At 39.1% G+C, this 19,000-nt stretch overlaps 2 protein-coding genes across 2 annotated transcripts; one reads left to right on the top strand and one right to left on the bottom strand.

The window, feature by feature from the left end:
* Window positions 1-3,794: 3,794 nt before the first annotated feature.
* Window positions 3,795-18,934, bottom strand: LOC140951689 (uncharacterized). Its single transcript, XM_073400999.1, has 3 exons — window positions 18,825-18,934; window positions 13,289-13,476; window positions 3,795-11,357 (listed from the first exon to the last, which is right to left on the bottom strand). Exons 2-3 carry the CDS (start codon window positions 13,473-13,475, stop codon window positions 10,657-10,659), a joined length of 888 nt encoding a protein of 295 aa, XP_073257100.1. The 5' UTR covers window position 13,476; window positions 18,825-18,934; the 3' UTR covers window positions 3,795-10,656.
* LOC140953304 (uncharacterized) lies at window positions 16,570-17,040 on the top strand. The gene has a single exon (XM_073402798.1). It carries the CDS (start codon window positions 16,570-16,572, stop codon window positions 17,038-17,040), a length of 471 nt encoding a protein of 156 aa, XP_073258899.1.
* Window positions 18,935-19,000: the final 66 nt, after the last annotated feature.

Genomic DNA, 19,000 nt, shown 5'->3' with positions numbered 1-19,000 from the left:
CCTTAAAAAATGGGTGGGGCGGGAAAAGGCCCTGGCATCGGCTGGTCACGTGTCCCCTCGTACACCCTAAAATCCTGGGTGTAATAAATTAGCGCTATGTGAAAAGCTAAAATTATGCGTAACCTCACAGCGCGCGATCTTGGGCGGCCTTTTACATCTCTTGACGATTAACGAAAAGTCTTACAAGGTTTCCTTTTTGTTACAGATACTGGCTATGGTAATTTTTTGCTTTCCTCCGATTTCTATGAAGGGGACTGCGAGCGGTAACATTTGTAAAACTTCCTTTATAGAGCGATATAAATGACAAACAAGCTATCGTACATGCATAAAGTTTGTACTGGAAAAGTTCGCTTTCGCGACTCTTTTGATATTTTATTTTATTTCTTGCGAAGTGGACCGCCGTACACAACCTAGTTCCATTCACCTTAACTCTCAGCCATATCATCATAGCGATACGCGTTGGTTTAGACTTATCTTGTATGACCTGTATTTTTAAAAAATTCATTGACCTCTGCGACACTTAACCGAAACCGGAAACCGCGCATGAAAAGTCTCTGGCAACCAGGGTATCAAACGACTGGTAACAAAGAAAGACTTGGGTCCATTTAAAATTGACATAGATGTAGTTGATCCCAATCGAATATAAGAAAAATCCTTTATACTTATCCTCGGAAGAGAAAAGATATAAGAGATCTTCAAATGTTTCAGATCGGCGACCTGTCATCGTTCCTGGCTGGAGGGCTGACTTGCATCCGGCGCGGAGATTTGTTTGTTTCATGGTCGGGTTGTAGAGAAGACCAGATTCCATAAAGCATTTTGATGAACAATTCTATTTCAATTAAGTTCAATTTGTTTAAATTCACTGCAGATCCTAGAGGCAAAGGCCCGCATTTTTGTTTGACATTGGACAAAATCACTTTCCGCTTGATGATCGTACAGTAATTCCACAGTCACGATGAATTTCAGTCGAAGTACTACTCGATAACAGCTTGTCTCAACTCTGAAGCATTTGACATATTTTGTACGTGTCAACGTAGAGCCGGTACGCCCTTTCATAAACTTGTAGCCTTTGAATAATACGCAATTAAATGGATCTTAAGCTTTTGAATCGCACAGACGCGAAAATATTGACATACAGTTCGCGATATTATTATTTTCCATTGTTGCGTCGTTCGACTTTTGCCAGCGCAAAACCAGCGGGTTGCATATAAATTAGCTTTTCAGGAATATTTAGGCTGTGCACGTGACCAGCCGATGCCAGGGCCTTTTCCCGCCCCACCCATTTTTTAAGGGAAAAGCCCTGGGGACGAGGTTGCCACTTCGACTTTAAACTTTGGACTTGTGTTTTTGTTAATCAATATTAGTGAGCAGCAATAAGCAACATACCTCAGTCAGGGGCACCCAACGAGAATATAGTTCAAAACCACTTAAACACAGCATTGTTGAACGTATTTTAGTATTAAGCGGTAGATATAGGCATATTTTTATCCCCTAAAAATTTTTCATCTAGTGATCCGAAAATTATAGGGATCAAAACCTTTTCGAACATTTCAGCCAGAAAAAAGGCCCCCGAAAATTCTAGGTGACCTTTTTGGGGTAAAAATCCGTTGAAAATGGGCAATTATACCATTTTTTAGATGTTCGAAAATCCTACGAGAGGCAGGCAAGGGATAAATTTTGCAACAAATGTTCCGAAAAATCTAGATCTCAAATTGTCTTCCGAACAGATATTTTTAAAAAATTGACGTTGGGTGCCCCTGCTCAGTAGCCAATTTTGCTGTATTACTCAGATTTCTCCGGCCAGTTTAATCTTACCACACAGACCTCATGAGACCTCACTAAGGAGTTCAACAAGAAACAGTGAAGGAACGGATTTTTTCCTAATTACTATGGCCAACCTCGTCTCCAGGGGGCTTTTCCCTGGCTTTGGAAGGTTGCCACAAAATATACGCGCAGGATACGATTCCCCTCGCAAAACTAGACAAAACACCTCTCACACCTTGCAAAAGACACTATATGTTTCGATCTCAAACCGCCGTAAACAAGAAAGATTTCCACAACAATGGATACCTCGCCCCATGTAAGGGAATCCAGGACAGTCTGGGATTCTTAATTTCTTCGCCGTGGACTACCTAGAATCTGGAATCGTTAAGTGGACCTTGGATTTTGGATTCCAATCGTTAGTGGGATTTCGGATTCCTTGAGCTGTATTCCAGATTCCTTGAGCTGTATTCCGGATTCCAAAGCCCAGGATTCCGGATTCTACCACCAAAAATTTCCCGGATTCCGTAATCCGAGATCCCATTACATGGGGCGAGATACCCCACAACTAGCCTGCACTGAGCGGATTTGTTTTGAGAGTTTTGGAGAAGCTAGTGTCGAAAGCGGTTAACGCGTCTGCTCCCAATTCTCCGCACGCAGCAGCTCCCCTGCCAAACCTTTGCTTGCGCTAACGATCCCGCCGGCTACACAGGCTTTTCGACAATTCGTTTTTTTTTTACAGTATTACCCCAGCTCCTTGTATTGTGCGCTTTTTACATCTCGTAGTGCCTGACCAGCGACCTGTCCTTTACCTGATCCTCCCATCCCCTGGGTATGGGTCGATGCCTTGGCGGTGAACTACATTCAATGCATCTGAATATGCCACTGTCTACACCTGTGAACAGTGATCACTTTCACCATTCCACATCTCATTGCATATTCGTGTTTATTGCAGGTCGCTGAAGTTACTGTTTCGCGTCCTCCTTTTGCTTTTGCGACAAATCATGTGAGGAAAGGCTTTTCAGTGTGCACCAAAACGAACAGAAAAAAGGGGATCGCTCTGTGCGAAACTAGTAAGCTAAAAAAACTCTCTTCCAGTTTAACCAAGGAGATAGAAGACAATTTCAAGCAGTCGACCAAAAAGAAGTATTCGAATGCTTTGTAGCCCCCAAATTGGAAACTGGGCCAGGTTTTCTCGCTCTATACAAACTTTTATATATATATAGAGAGAGAAAACCATTTACAGTACAACCCATAACACGGCCATAAATTGGTCCATGGACCACACAGGAGAGATGTAACACATTTTATGTAAAGCAAGCTCTTTTTTATTGAAATCCTTTCATTTTCATTGGTTACAGAAACGATAGGTTTTTTCTCCCATACAAATCCTTTGCGTTGAGATATAGCGCGTCTTACCGTTTATGACGGCCATCATGATTTCTTGAAAATGTACCCTAAGTAGTTTTGACACTCATGCAAGATGCAGCTTGAAACGCAAAGCCCTCGATCTCGACGATCTTACGGAAAAATAGAGGACTGCGAACGGTCTACGATGCTCGCCGATGCTCATATTTCGAGCTTGGGCTACCTCAACCACAGGCCAGTTCGCGCCTGGACCACGTGATGCTTTTACAGGGAATGTGCCATTTGTTATTTCATAAGCTATGCATACAGTACATATGCCCGTGGATGCACGTGTATAGGATGAAAGATTTCTCCAGGGTACCATCACATGGTCTCAAATGGGAAAACAAAGCATACAAGCTAGAAAGGTCTATTGTTTCTGCCCATTCTCCTTTCGGCTTCATCGCTAGCTTGCGCTCTCCTCCATTGCCATTTTTTGTTGTGAAATAAATGTTAACCATGTGGGCGCCAATCACTTCTGCGATTTTTTTCTCGTGGATAGTAAAGAGAGCGATACGCGCGAGCGCGCGTGAAAGTCGCCTCCCGCGTGGAGAATTTTCTTTCTTCCCTCCGGGCGCGCCATTCCTCACACCTATTTGGGGACAACTAATATACAACATCGAGTATTTCTAGTGTCGGCCAAACGAAGCCATTGTTTTATTTTATAATTTCCTTCTTCAATCACGCACACAATGTTATTCTATATACACAAAATTAAATTAATGACGCCGTTATAACTACACTAAATAATAACTCTCATCTATTTTACACAGGGAATTTAAATACCCCCAACTATACACAAACCAAAAATAAATATCTATTTTACGTTCTCTGCAAACATTTCTCTAATTTCTCTTCATAAACATTTATTCCACCACTATAAAACCTAGTGAACATATAAACTCAATTTTAAAACTTCTTAAAAATATGATCAATGTTTAACATGGCGCAAAAGTTTCAACAAACTTTAGTCCAAATTTTAAGCATTTAAAATGCAGCAGCACAAAGAACTAACAACTTTGATTGTCTGTGAATGGAAAACTCAAGCATATGGAAGTCCTGCAAAAGCATAAGGCCACAACCACATGAGTCCCTTAAAATTTGTGAACGATTGCAAATACATCCTTTCGTGCCTGGAAAGAATTTAGAGATTTTTCACACCGCTGGCGCGAAACTTGGGGTCATTTTTAATAAAACTTTTACAAAAGTAAGTGAAAAATGTAGCCATTGTTTACAATAAGTGGCTAATTTGCGTTACGGGCAACAAAATCGTGCAACTTGTTTCGTAACATTGCTGGACAAACGAGTTGAAAGCTATGTAGCGCGTTTTACCACCCATGTTCAGACCTGTAAGGCAACAAAGTTGCTTGAATACTGACTTCTGATTGGATAAAATTAGGCGGGAGTCACGCCAGCACACCGGAGTTACGTCACTTGCTGTGCAAAAGAAGTTTGACTTGGGCAGGTAAAACGCGCAACATGTAAACATTTTGTCGCAAAAAGTAGAACTACTCTCTACCTTCTGCAACAACATTTTACAAACTGCAAAAATCTGATATCTTGCAAAGCAGGTTTGAGCGTGGGCGGTAAAAACGCTCAACATCGTTTTTCAACTCGTTTTGGAGCAGTGTTACAAAATAAGTTGAACGTTTTTGTCTCCCGTTTTACCGTACCTTTTAATAAGACTTTTACACGTGTAAACTTGTAATAGATTTATTAAATTGGCCCTAACAATAGCTACACTTGAAAATCACACTTGTAAAATTTTTAATCAGTTGACAGTTGGACTCGAATGTGGTGATTAACCGGAATTTACGAAGGATTGTGGTCAATTGCCCAATTTTTCTTTGACGTGACATGTCCTGGCTGCATCAGGCAGATAACTTCATGCAAGAACAGTAAATTTAACCACTACTGATTAAGTCACACCGGAATTGAATATCATGTATTATGTACTGCAGTAAAAATGAATCTTTTATGGGTATCTCTGAAAATTTTCCTAGCTATATTTTGCTTTTTTATCACACAGTCTGTCCATGCACGAATAGAACTTTTTAGCTTGTATGTTTTGTTTTCTCATTTCAGTCCATTTGACGCAACCCCAGGGAACGGTTTCTTTCGACTTTTTTGGTGTCCACGTGCATACGCATGCATAATTTATAATCAAGAGATACTTTATTTACCATGAGAAATTACTCACGAGATCTGTTTCTTTCAAATGTCGTCCTATCCACGTGCGTGCGTATACATAATTTATAATTTATTAACCATGGGATTGTACCCAGAGAACTGTCCTTGTTTTCTTTCAAATGTTTTCGGGTCCACCTGCATACGCGTGCATAATTTAAGACAAGACAAAGGCAAAGTAAATTCCCTTGGGAACATCACGTGACCTGATTTGGGCAAATAAACCACACAAGCTGAAAAGGTCTATTAAAGCAACAGACTTTGAGTTGGTTATTTAACTAAATATTTGGAAAATGCCCCAGGGCCTATAAACAGGCTCCTTAGTGAGGCAAAGACTGAAAAAGGTGTGAAAGTCTATGTATGTATCCCCTGGAGTAAACCCCTACAAAATGATGGGGTGCCTGTGACACCTTTTGTCAACTGGTACAGTTTAGAGCTAGCTTAGGGGTGCTTAAATCTAAAATGACCTCTTTTAGAGCAGTTTGGCCACCTTTTAAGAGTCTTCAAGAGTGTTGAGTTAAAAAATGATCAAGAAAACTATTCTGTTACTCAACTAGTTTTTGGGTACCTATTAAAAGGAACTTGAGCCATGCCCATAAAGCCCTTGAGGGTGTAGGTTGTTGTGATAAGCACCCTGAAGTCATCTTTGAAGGAGGAGAGTACCCCTGGGAAATACCCCCTAACCACATGGACTTTCAAAATAGAAACTACAGAGTTTTTCATCATTCTACAGCAGAATGCCATTATGCAAGTTTCTCAGATGCATATTCACCAAAATTAATTGGTGTCAGAATTTCATTTCGGTTATGTTTCTACTCCCAAAATGTGTAATATGTTAACTGAAACAGATCATTTAAAAGTCTGACGATCAGTCACCTTTTCTATTGTTTTTATTAGCAACGAAGGAGAGTGAAGGTGCATTTGAAACTTTGCAGGACTTCAGAGTAGCTCTCTTCTGCCAACTTTTTGGTGACTTTTTTCAGAGATACCCACAAGACAAGGTTTTAATAACACAAAACAGTCTCAGTAATTTAGTATAGAACAGTAACAAACGTAAGTAATAATTATTACACGGCCTGATAACATCATAGCTCTCTCCTCAACAGTGGCCTCTTTGCACCATCCAAGGGGTGGGGCAAAGGGAACAGAAGGCATGCATGAAACATCTGCGTGCTCCCTTTTTTACGATTACTAATAGAAGCCTCTAAGTAGGAGAGCGCCATTGTGGCTTACATCCCTATTTTAGTGATCTTTAGTAAAATTTCCTTTTGGGTAAGAAAATTAAGGCTAGAAACATGCAAACCTCAGAGCAGCCCTAGGTTATTAGTTTCCACTTGTTATCAGTTAGCGTACATTAAGGTATAAGAAGGGTGTTTTAATGAACTGACTACAAAATTTCTAGTTTTAAAACTTATTATCAAATGCAGTGGCAGGTCAAGACCTTTTTCCTCTTAAACAATGGAGAAGGCTGTAAGTATACCTAGCAGCCTGCAAATTCAACTAGTAAAACAGACACAAAATGATTTTTGATTTTCCCTTATAACAGTTTAAAGACCCAGCTGAAGTTGACTGTTTTCAAGTCAAAACCAAATTATCAGTCAACTTCACACGCTAGTGACAAAAAAGAACCTCCACTAGGAAAACTAAATGTAAAACCTGGTCTTAAAAGCAGAGTGTGCACAACTCAAGGTGCAGCTCATGACTTAGAAGTAGAAAAATAAACACAAACAATGGAAAAGGAATGATTGACTCCCTGGGGTTGTGTTTATATTCAGGTAATGGTGTGCATATTATGTCAGACCTCTTCACTCCCAGAGTCGATAGAGAGCTTTGGCAATTTGATGATGGTGATGACAATGCTGACAATATTAGAACATCAAGTACAACAATACTGCTCATGTTTTGCCACTTGGATTGTAACCGGTGGCATTTCTGGGAGTGAGGGGGTCAGACATGTCTGCACTTTGAAGTTAACAAAAATTCACAAACTGTTATGCTTGCTGTGATTAAAAGAGTTTTGACAAGTTTACAGTGTATATTTGGTAATTATTGTAAGACAAGCAGTATGAAACTCTTTGCCACTATTGTCCTAAAATGTAAAATACTGTCATTTTCATACTTAAAATAAAATATGGCTCATAAACGTGCATGGTCACCATGCTGCCAACTTTCAAATTTTTCCAAAATATAAAAGCTAGCAACTATAACACAAATCCATATTCCTTAACTTAAGTAGTCTCTCTCTTCACATGCAGTTTATTGTCTCCTGGGACAAAATGGAATGTATCTGATACATTCCATAATAATAATAACTTACTTTTTTATTTCAATTCATAAAAATGCACACTACCACTCTACAAACTAATTAAACCCTTTTAAGTGACACCAGAAAATATACCATATCACAGGGAAAAGTCAAAGGAACTTTTAGGGGGTGGGGTATGAGGAGTCCCAACTAGAACAGTATTAATCAAGAGGGGTAGGATTGGGGAGGATTGGGGAGGATTGGAGAAATGTATCCTTGGTACATTTTACATTTTTCTCGGTTCATTAAAATGTGTTTTCTGTGATAATCAAAAGATAAAATGGACCATGAATAAACTTGAACAATCGTAGACTATATTAATATTAGTGACACAATCTAAAGAATATTATATCCAGGTGAGAACAGTCATCATTAATTTACGTCTGCTACGAGACTGAAACTCAACAGGACGGTTATGTGGTGTAAGACCCCGAGTGACTACTGATCTAATGCCAAATCCTCCCTTTGACATACAAGCATGAACAAGGGTTCTTTGGGTGAGAAGACTTCTAACAGTTGATCAGAAAACACTTAGCGCTTCAATGCTATGTTATAGACATGCATTTCTCAGTGGTGGATCCACGAGAAGGGTCAGAGGCCTGGTCCACCATGCTCAAATGTATCTGTCAGACCCCTAGGATTTTTAAAGTACTAAAGGAGACCATGTCAAGCTATTTGCTATCTTTTTAAAAAGCCAAAACAATTTTTCAACAATTGAATTCCAAAAAAACAATAATGGTCCAGCTTTGTTATTTAATGATTAGGCACTGAAACTGTTTCCAGTTGTCTGCTGCAACAGATGGCAAGGATGGACATGGATTGAGATGTGAAAACGTTGGGCCAATTTTTAATGCAACTTTTTTAATGTCATCTGCAAAATCACCAAAATATCATAACAGTTAGAGATCCCTGATGAAATTTGTTTGATACCTTCTTCTTTACTCTACAGGAACATTGTGTGACAGTGTATGGGTAAAGGCACTAAAACAGATTGACCTAAAACAGAAATCTCCTCATGACACATGCAGTCCCTTTGACTGACTGCTTGGAATCGAATATGAAAAAATTACCTCGGAAAAATCCCATGCAACTTTCACCACACAGCTTGAAATAAACCTTGTGATGTACATTGGCTTGAGGTCAAAATATTATTATCTTAACAGTTATCACAAGAGACAAATGTTTTGATGGTGGGCCCTTTATCAATGAAATGTCATTTAAGCTGTGCATGGTGTTACACCAAGGGTTTATGTACTACCGTGCAACAAAACAGACACATGGAAAGTATCAGCTTCCAAAGAGTGAACAAATTAGACCTCCCCCTTCAAACAAAATTCCTGGTACACCCCTGTTCATGCTCATATACCATATACTGTTGATTACAAATGAAGCCACTTTCATGCCTAAATGTATTGCACATACAAAATTAAGATCACACCAGTAGTATGTCAAAAAGAATGTAATCCCAACAACATTCAAAGTCTGGTGCAATAGGTATGAACTTAAGTTTGTACAAGCAATGCATAATTTGTTGTGGTTGTAGGTGCTTGGAAGTAGCTCCAAGAGCAATTAAAACACAGGGGCAAACTAACAATTAAAAAACAGGAACTTACTCGTAAACTGTAACTTCTGACATTAAAGCAAAACAAACATATGGTCAATCTGGTGCTGTACACTGTATTAATCTTTCTTTAAAAAATTAATTCATTCCACAACATAATAATGTGTAAAAAACATTTTTGTCACTAAAAAATTCCCAACATTTCAGTGATGAGTTTAAGCTGTTAAGCACCTTAGTGCTGAGCTGGGATGCAACTTTTGTTGTGTAAGGTTGGTTACTGCTGGCATGGAAGAATTGTTTAGATTTTGTTCAATAACAGTGTACTGGTTTCTTTACAGTACAGACACTCAAACTGGGACACTTGGTAGAACATCGTCCAATCACAACATTTTCTGAAAACAAAAGATTCTCAAGTTTTTTGCAAAGGCACCCATAAAATTCATAAATTTGAAGGCTGTTCCCTGAGAGGTCAAGTAAGTTCAAATGCTTTTAAAGTTTTCAATGGACACATAGTTGAACTGTGAATTTTAGCGCTCTGTTTGCAAAAAACCTTGAAAATCTTTGGTTTCAGAAAAGGTTGTGATTCGACAATCTCCTTCCAAGTGTCCCATTTGAGTGTCTGCACTGTAATAATCAGGCATAATTTTGTACCAGAAATCAATAGACCAGTAGACCTTCAGTAATTGCTTTTATGTTTTGTGCTGGTGAAAACCATGACAATACTCAGGAGATTTGCTCTCTTTTCTTGTTGGAAATAAAGAGCATATGAAAGCAGGAATGTATGTAATTTTATTAGAGAATGCTCCCTTGAATGTTGTCACATGATCTGCATTAAGTCAGCAAAACATAAGTGAATAAATTAATATTTCTAACACTCGATTTATTAACAGGAGTGCCTGTTTACGAGGAACATTGGTAACCCAAGCATCAAATTCTCAGATAAAAATGCCCTGGTTATAAACTAAGTGATAATTTACAGCATGGCCTGCCAGATTATGTAAAAGTTGTTGTAAGTGTTTTGTCTCAGTTAACTAGGTGGATCAACTGTCAAATCTATGGCAAATTGTTTTGGATTGATCCTTTAAACCCCAAAAAACAAAAATGTGCAGTGTATGTTAATTACCATGCACTTTCTTCGGTAAACAGAAATAGGGTAACCTATCCTTGGAAACAGGCAGATGACAAGGCTAGTTTCTTACAGGAATTCTCTCCACTAAAATCGCTTTATTTGTGCGCAAGGCACTACACTATAAAAACTTGGGTTAATTTTGCTAATTAAAATTGTTTGTTTAGAGTCAACTAGGACATTTGCTGTTACACTGTACCTTGTCACTTCAACTGGACATGTAACTTTTAAAAAGCACAGAAGGGTTTGTAACAGCTATTTTACTAAGAATCAATACAATTTGATTTTGTTGAGAGTATGTCTAATAAACTAATCAACTGAGTAGTTAGGTGGCAAAGGAGTTACAGGGAGCTCTCGCAGGTGACATACCTGTATACTGCTGTTAGCGCCAAAGGGAGATGTGCTTTTGAAACCAAAACTTGGCTCCATTTTCAAGCCAGGATTAAAGCTTGGCTGACTTGGTTGATATGGCATTGAGTGAGCAGCTGGCTTGGCTGTGAAAGTGGGCATAACTACAGCTTCTCGGGGTGTGGACCTTGGTTTTCTTGAAATGCTTGCTTTCCTGTCTGGCTTTGGATCATGTGTTTTCTTATGCGACCGAAGCTGGCTGGCCTGAGTGAAGGTTTTGTCACAGTGGCTACACTTGTACGGCTTCTCACCTGTATGGAGACGTACATGTTGGTTTAATTGGCTGGCCTGTTTGAAGGAGCGGCTGCATTGAGAACAGTGATAGGGTTTCTCTCCTGTGTGAAGTCTCATGTGTTGCTTCAGCTGGCATGCTTGCTTGAAGCATTTGTGACAGACTTCGCAAGGGAATGGCCGTTCATCAGTATGGGTGCGCAGATGCTGGTTTAAATGGCAAGGTTGTTTAAAGCCTTTGTTGCACTGTGGGCATTTGTATGGCCGATGCTCAGCATGATTAAGGAGATGTTTTTCCAGGTCTTCTTCTGTTTTGAACACCCTTTCGCACATTCTGCAGTCAAAGGTACCACCTCTTGTGCCTGCAGCCACTGGAAATAACAAGCAGTTGTCAGAAATAAAGTGATACCAAAGTAAAAAACTCCAATGAGGCTGCTAAAAATGAAACATCACAACAGCCTGCCTTGCTCACAGAGTAAACTTGTATAGTCATCATCATCATACATTTTGGTAAAGCTGGTAGCAAGGCACTTCTTCTTTTGATAGTAGGTTCCTAAAGATCCAACGAAGCGACAGCAACAAGAACGTCACTTAAAAAGTGAATTTGCATTCTTTCAGTGTTTATCACGATTATTCCTACTTACTTACTTTGTCAAATGTACGCAAATAACCTGAATTTGAATTCCAAGAGCAAATATTCAAGTTCAGAAAGAGAAACAAAATTTCATTGTTGTTTGTGTACATTCTCTATAAAACACAAAATAACTCATTTTCATGTCATAGTCGGGTAAAAATGGTAAAGAAATGTACAAAAAAGCATGATGCACACGCAAAGTTGTTATTTTGCTTATTAAACCTATTGTTCTTTTAGATATTGTTGTTGCCATTGCGTCATTGAATCTTAAAGTCCCTACTGTTGTCAGCAGCTCCTGGTATCCTTATTCAATGAAATTCCGTTTTCCTCCTTTTTTTGTAATACAAAAAAATGGCATCCAGCGACAAAATGTTGAAAATCTAAACAATTAGTTCAAATGCTTACCAACATTTTGCTTAGCCAATGAAAGCTTTTGTCAAACTGTTGCAACACTTTGAAAAGCCATTAACAATCCGTTAATCAGCTGTTAGGTTTTGCCCATTTAATGGAAATGTTTCCCTCAAGAAGGTTATCTACATCTATTAGGTCATGCTCAATCACTTCGAAGCTTTGTTAAAGCCACATTTTAATTTTTATCTTGAGTTTAGTTGTTAATGTGAGACCTTGATAAGTGATGTCATTTTCATGGAACAAAACGTCTTTGACTTAACTAGTTATCGTAAAATTCTGAAAATAAGCCCCGGGGCTTATATTTTTGAAAGGCCCTTTTCGATTGGGCTAGCCTTATAGTTGGAAGTAATTTATCGTTTTTGCTTTGTTTTACTTTGTATCTGAGGGCAATTTTCCAAGGACAAGCCCTAGGGGGGCTTGTATTTGGAGGGGTGATTTAACAGAGGGTTTTTTGCATTACCGGTTTCGGGGGCTTATATTTGGAGGGGCTTATACATAAAGGGGCTTATTAGCCTGCTTAAGATCCGACGACGGCAGATGTCTGTGACGGCAAGGGGAAGTGAAATTACTGCTAGAAAGACTTCCGGCTGCCGTCGTTGCGAAGTTTCCCGGCATAGCGGCCTTGTCTGTGACGTGAAGAAGGCCATTTTGCCGTCGCGTGTAAAACGTGATTAAACTTGATCAAAATAATGCCATTTAAACACATTTTGAGCGAAATTCTTTAGCACTGTTAGCAGTTTATTCTCAGTAGACCATTTTTGTCGAATTTCTAAGCGACTTAAACGAGTTGAACACGGTATTTAAATTAAATTTGTTTACCTTCTCTAAACAGTTTGACTCGTTAATCGCCATGGACTCGGTCAAATTTAAAAATTAATGCCACATGCCAAATATCAGTAATTGTTCAAACCCTCATAAAAATGACCAAACAATGGTGAAACTTATACTTGCATTTAATAAAATTGCAGTTATATAAAGCCTAGGGGAGCAAGGGTGGAGCAGTGGTGAGAGTACTCGCCTCGCACCATTGTGGTCTGGCTTCAAATTCTGGTGTCAACCATATGTGGGTTGAGTTTGATGTTGATTCTTTCCTTTGCTCCAAGAGGTTTTTCACCAGGTACTCTGGTTCCCTCCTCCTCCCTTATAAACCAACATTTCCAAATTCCAATTTGACCAGGAATCAGATTGTGAAAGAACCAGTAAGTGGATGTGCTACCTTTAAATCATCATTTATTTATTCCTTATTTACAGCTGTACCTTCAATTCTTGTTCTCTTTGGTACAGGGCCATGATGGTGTTCCTTCTTATTATAAGAAGCTGGAGAATTCTGCATAAATTCACGGCTTTTATTAGCAGCTGATGGAAAATTATGTGAGATACTGTGAAGATTGACTGGCCGATGTTCACAAGTGCAAGTTCCCAAGCTACATTCCATAAAATCCATCCTGTAAGGAAATATTAAAAAGTATCTTATTAAGAACACTTCTTCAGTAGGAAGTTGTGGTAGACATTTCCTTTTGGGAATTTGGATTTTTTCGAAAGAGTTTCAGCCAGAAGGTTATTTTGCATCTGATTTGGTTAAAACATTTGTATCGTAAGCAACTATAGCTACAATTTATAAGCCACTGTACACCAACAAACCAGAAATTAAAACCAAAACCCACTGCAACTTCTTGCAGGCATGACATCCACTGCATGTTTCTTTTACAATTTAATTGGTATATTGCATTTTTGCATACATGTATCTGAGACAACTGATAAAATGCACCTCCTCACTTGTTTCATGTTTTTATCCCTCAAGACGAAAACTGTTGTTGCTTTGGCTCCCAAAATTCAGATTTACCTTGCAAAAATTGTCTGTGATAACTACAAAACATAGCTTTTTCGTAGTCCTTGCTTGGAAGTATTATGCAAAAAGAACGGAGACTCCCTCATGCACCCCGTTCTTTCTTGTGCCTATTACTACTTGGTGCAGAAAAATCGCCTCACTAGCCATCAGAGTGGAAATCGGAAGCTGCACTCAACTGAAACTCTAAGCCTGCTTGTATATGTAACCGACCATATTTTCAGGGCCAAATCACAGCTATGGTACTGATTGACTTAAGGAAGGCCTTCGATAGTCTATGTAATTTGACCCTACTTAGCAAACTATACCAGCTTGGCACCTCGAACAAAGCTTTACAGTGGTTCCATAGTTATCTCATGAATAGAGAACAATGCACCCAAGTGGGAACTTCTTTGTCAGAGCCCCTTATGGTAACTCATGGGGTACCTCAAAGCTCGATCCTGAGCCCCAAGCCTTTTAGCTTAAATATGAATGATCTTCCTGCAGGAACTAAATTTAGTATAAGAATTGTACGTGGATGACACAAAAATATATCTCTTAAGTTCTGCACAGGATATCCACTCATGTTTGGAACAGATTTCCTAGGATCTCTAACTTGCTGTGCAAATCATTTTCACCTTAGCGTCCTCTTAACTTTCTAGTTTGTGTCAAATAAGTAGGGTTAGACACTTGTTCTAAACATAATGCTAAATTCTCCTACATTTAGTACATTATTTTACTGTTTCCCCGTATGGTTTGATACATTCAAACAAAATATTAAGAAGGGACAACTGATGCAAAATTTTGCTGCGCGCATATTGACTGGCACCAGGAAGTACAATCATATTTCCCCAATACTGTAGGAACTGGGCTGGCTTACTATAAAAGAACTGTTGCGCTTGCCGGACACTACCATGATTTATAAATGTCTGAATAGTCTGACACCTAACTATTGATGTTCAAAGCTCACACAGTGCTAAAAAATGTACGAGTACAACACTAGAAATAGAGATCAACTTAGCCTTCCGAAATGTCGCAAAGTGATTGCTCAGTGCTATAGATTCCAAATTGAAGGAGTAAAGGAGGCTCAAACAGACTGTGCGGTCGTCCGATTTTGTTTATCACTTGTACGATTACAGGGGAATTGGACTCCAATCAGTCCTATTACCATTATTTATTATTATTTAGAGAGCAGAAAAATTCATCATACAAAGTTATTAACTGTCTGTGAAATGGTGTGAGGTAGAGAGAGAGTAAGCAGTCTTTTATCCATCAGGGGCCATCTGCATAAAATTCCTTTATAAATGAATAACTTCTGATTCCTCTTACTTCCCCATTGAAGAAACCATTGGGCTTTTTTCATCAGCATTGTGAGGGTTAAGAAGTTTTTGTGCACGATCATGTAAGAGTTTAGGAGCGCTAGGCCTCCTTAGAGATCCGTAAAAACGTGTTGTGTTCTTGTAGCCATCTTGATGATCTGTGAACCTTAAGTGAATTGAATCTATGGAATCCTGTGTAATCCTTGAGAAGTTGGACCCTTCGGAGTGTTGTAACCTTTAGGAATTGAGCCTGACAATTCTTGGAGTAAAATACAGTTCAAATTCGTCTTCATGGTCCATTGTTAGCCGGATAAAAGCGGATTCTACGTACCTGATGTGAGTGAAGTTGTGTTGTGTTATGGCCGAAGAACTCGCTGCAAAGTGACGACAGCATGCAGGACGCAGGTCAAGTGCGAAATGTATTATTTTATCTGTTATTGATGTCCTTGGAGTAGGAGACATTTCTCAAGTGTGGGAACACAAAATCAAGCTGAAACAACAAAGAGACAGCCTACAGCAGAAACTCAATACTCTTTGACAACTTGATGCAGAAATTCTTGACCTTGTGGCCGAGGAAGAAATCAAAGGTGAAATTGAACGAGCAGATTTGCTGAAGTAAAATGTTCAGTTGGCTATTGCTAGCATAGAAAATGCCCTGTCATTAAAGGTCGTGTGTTCAGATGTAAATACCGAAGCGAACGTGTCGGAAAGCACATCAGCAAGTGGCGTTCACATCAGGAGAAATTCTTCGCCACCTTCAGCTTCAACATCGAATTTCTCTTCATCTGTGCGGAGAAATATTCAAGTTCAGTTGCCAAAGCTGGAGTAAAAGAAGTGCGATGGAGATCACAGTAAGTGGATTTCTTTCTGGGATAGTTTTGAAGCCTCAGTTCATAGCCTCAGTGTAGTGTTTGATAGTAAACTCTCATTCAACGACCACATAATTAACACAGCATCATCTTGTATGTCTGCCCTAGGGCAAATTAGCAGAGTTAAACATATATTTAGAAAAGACATACTTGTTACAATAATTAATTCTCTTGTGTTTAGTAAGTTGTATTACTGCTTGTCTGTCTGGTTGAATACTTCTGCCAGCAATATATGCAATACCGTGTTGACGAGATAAGAAAGCTTGTACCTGAAGAATGCTGGAATCCTTGTTTGTTGTTTAGATACACAGTATGAAAGAAGTTTGAAGGGAAACCGTATAAGGTTCCACGAGCTCCACCCCTGCCTAGCTATAGAGTGAAAGAGGCACCTGCATTTGTGACATTGGTTTGGATTATGTTGGACACCTTTTTGTGAAGTCTACCAGTGAGGAAGAAAGTAAGGTCTGGATTTGTTTGTTTACTTGTTCTTCTACGAGGGCGGTCCACTTCGAGGTTGTGCCCAATATGACTACAGAGGCATTTCTGAGGTGCTTTAGAAGATTTGTAGCTCATCATTCACGGCCTTCTTTAGTGGTATCAGACAATGCCAAAACCTTCAAGAGTGCTTCTAAGGAGCTTGAGAAGATTACTTATGATCCCAGTGTTGTTAAGTACTTTGCCCAAGAGAAGATCAAAATAATGGTCCTACAACTTAGAGAAACCCCATGGTGGGAAGGTTTTTACGAACGACTTGTCAAGTCACTGAAGAGATATCTTAAGAAGACAATCGGCCGAGCCAAACTTTCCTATGATGAACTGGTAACTGTTGTCACAGAAGGTGAAATGATCTTAAATTGCCAACCCATTTCATATGTCTCTTCTGAGGACCTGGAAGAACCCCTCACACCCTCCCACCTCATTGTTGGTCGAAGACTCAGCACCCTTCCTGAAATAGTCCTGCTGATGCAGATTTTAGAATTTTACCGGATGACCTGAACAGAAGAGCAAAACACCTTGATATGATTCTGACTCATTTTTGGAAGCGTTGGAGAGGAGAATACCTTCTTGAATTACGAAATGCCCATAACCAATTGAAGAAGAAAGCGGTATCAAGGGTAGTGTTTGTCGGAGATCTGGTATTGTTTCATGACAAAACCCACCCAAGATCCTATTGGAAGATGGGCAAGGTGGAACGGCTTCTGATGAGCAAGGATGGGGAGAGTAGAGGTGCTGAGGTCAGAGTCCAAGGGAGTGGATCAAGTAGAAGTGGACTCTTAAGGAGACCGCTTTGATTATTGTTGTACCCACTGGAAGTAAGCTGTTCTACAAATGAAGCAGCTTCTCAGGAGCAAGTACCTGAATCACCAGAACAGCCAACGCAAGGTCGAGCGAGATGAAATCGAGAGCGGCGTAGAGCTGCAGTCAGGGGAGAGCGAAAAAGAAGACAGTGGATTGCTGAATTACAAGACGACCATTAAGTTTGTTATGTATTCTGAACATTAAACAGTTTTTTTGAGAGAGAGACTATATCCACTGAGTTATCATTATTTTTTTTTATTCTCTTTGATATTTGATTCTAGGTATAGAAGGTGGACCATTCTTCATGGTCCACAGGGGGGGAGGGGGGTAGTGTGCATGATTATGTAAACGTTTAGGAGTGCTAGGCCTCCTGGGAGATCTGTAAAAACGTGTTGTGTTCTTGTAGACATCTTGATGATCTTTGAACCTTTAGCGAATTGAATCTATGGAACCCCGTGTAATCCTTGAGAAGTTGGACCCTTTGGAGTGTTGTAACCTTTAGGAATCAAGCCTGACAATCCTTGGAATAAGATACAGTTCAAATTCGTCTACAGTTTTTATTTTTTCTCAGCACTCTTATTTAAGGTTGCTGGAGCCTAGCAATAAGAGTAAAAAGGCTTTGTTTAAATCCCACTCGTGAAACTGAACGGAAAAATAAACATTCTAACCGTTACGACTTAAACTGACAAAAAAAATTAAGTACCAAAGTAATTTGCAATTCTACAATCACGCGTTCATTGTTGTGGTTCACTCTAAATTCGAGATTTCTTATTTTAAGAAAAAAATTTCAAACAAATTATGAAATACGATTTTGTTCTCACAAATTGAAACTACCTGTTTTAATTACAGGAAAAAGAGTTCCTATCCTATGATTTGTTTTAAATTTTTCACGTAAAATAAGAAAACTTTTTCTTAAATTGAGAGATTCGCAGCAATTTCGAATTCAGAGTGGTTCTTTCTTTGAATGTATATTTATGTTTACGTTCTATTTTGAAAAACAAAGTGACTAACGTATAAAAAATGGAATGTTCTCTTCACGAAACGATTATACTCAAGGTTTGTATGTTCTTGCAAGAGTTTTTTTCGTTGATGTGAAAATTTCTCGTGAAGACCAATCGAGGGTTTAAAATTAGACTCAGACGCGCTTTCAGACATTATAACTTACTGGCTATTCGAACGCAAAGTGGTTTTTTTAGGGACGGAGACGGACAACGTTTTTTTTAAGGTAGAGGAACGCGAATAAAAAACAAACGCAAATACTAGTTGAGAAAATTTGCCAAACAAAAACCAACCGTTCGGCAAGTATTACGACGAGCCAATTTGTACAGCCAGACAACATGTCTAGCATGCCGTCGCGCATTGGTAATGTATAAATTTCAGTCGGAAATCTAGAAAACTGCGTAACGCAATGGAAGAAAGATATGTGCAGAAAAACAAGGTAAAGTATCAACTATCGAAAGCACCAGCAAATCCACACTTACCTTCTACATTACTTGCTCAAAAAGTCAAAGGTTTGACAGCGTGATTATTTCTTCACAGACAATGCTCGGGTTTTGTCAGCTCTCTCCAGCTCCCGAAAAACGAATGCCAAGATGCCTGGGTAACCTCGCCAGCCTCAACAACACCTCCTTCGTGAATAGAAATATCGCCAGCAAAC

This window comes from Porites lutea, chromosome 11 (assembly GCF_958299795.1).
Source record: "Porites lutea chromosome 11, jaPorLute2.1, whole genome shotgun sequence".
Lineage (NCBI taxonomy): Eukaryota > Metazoa > Cnidaria > Anthozoa > Scleractinia > Poritidae > Porites > Porites lutea.
Note: the sequence above shows the minus strand (reverse complement) of the source record. Positions and strands in the feature narration are given on the sequence as shown.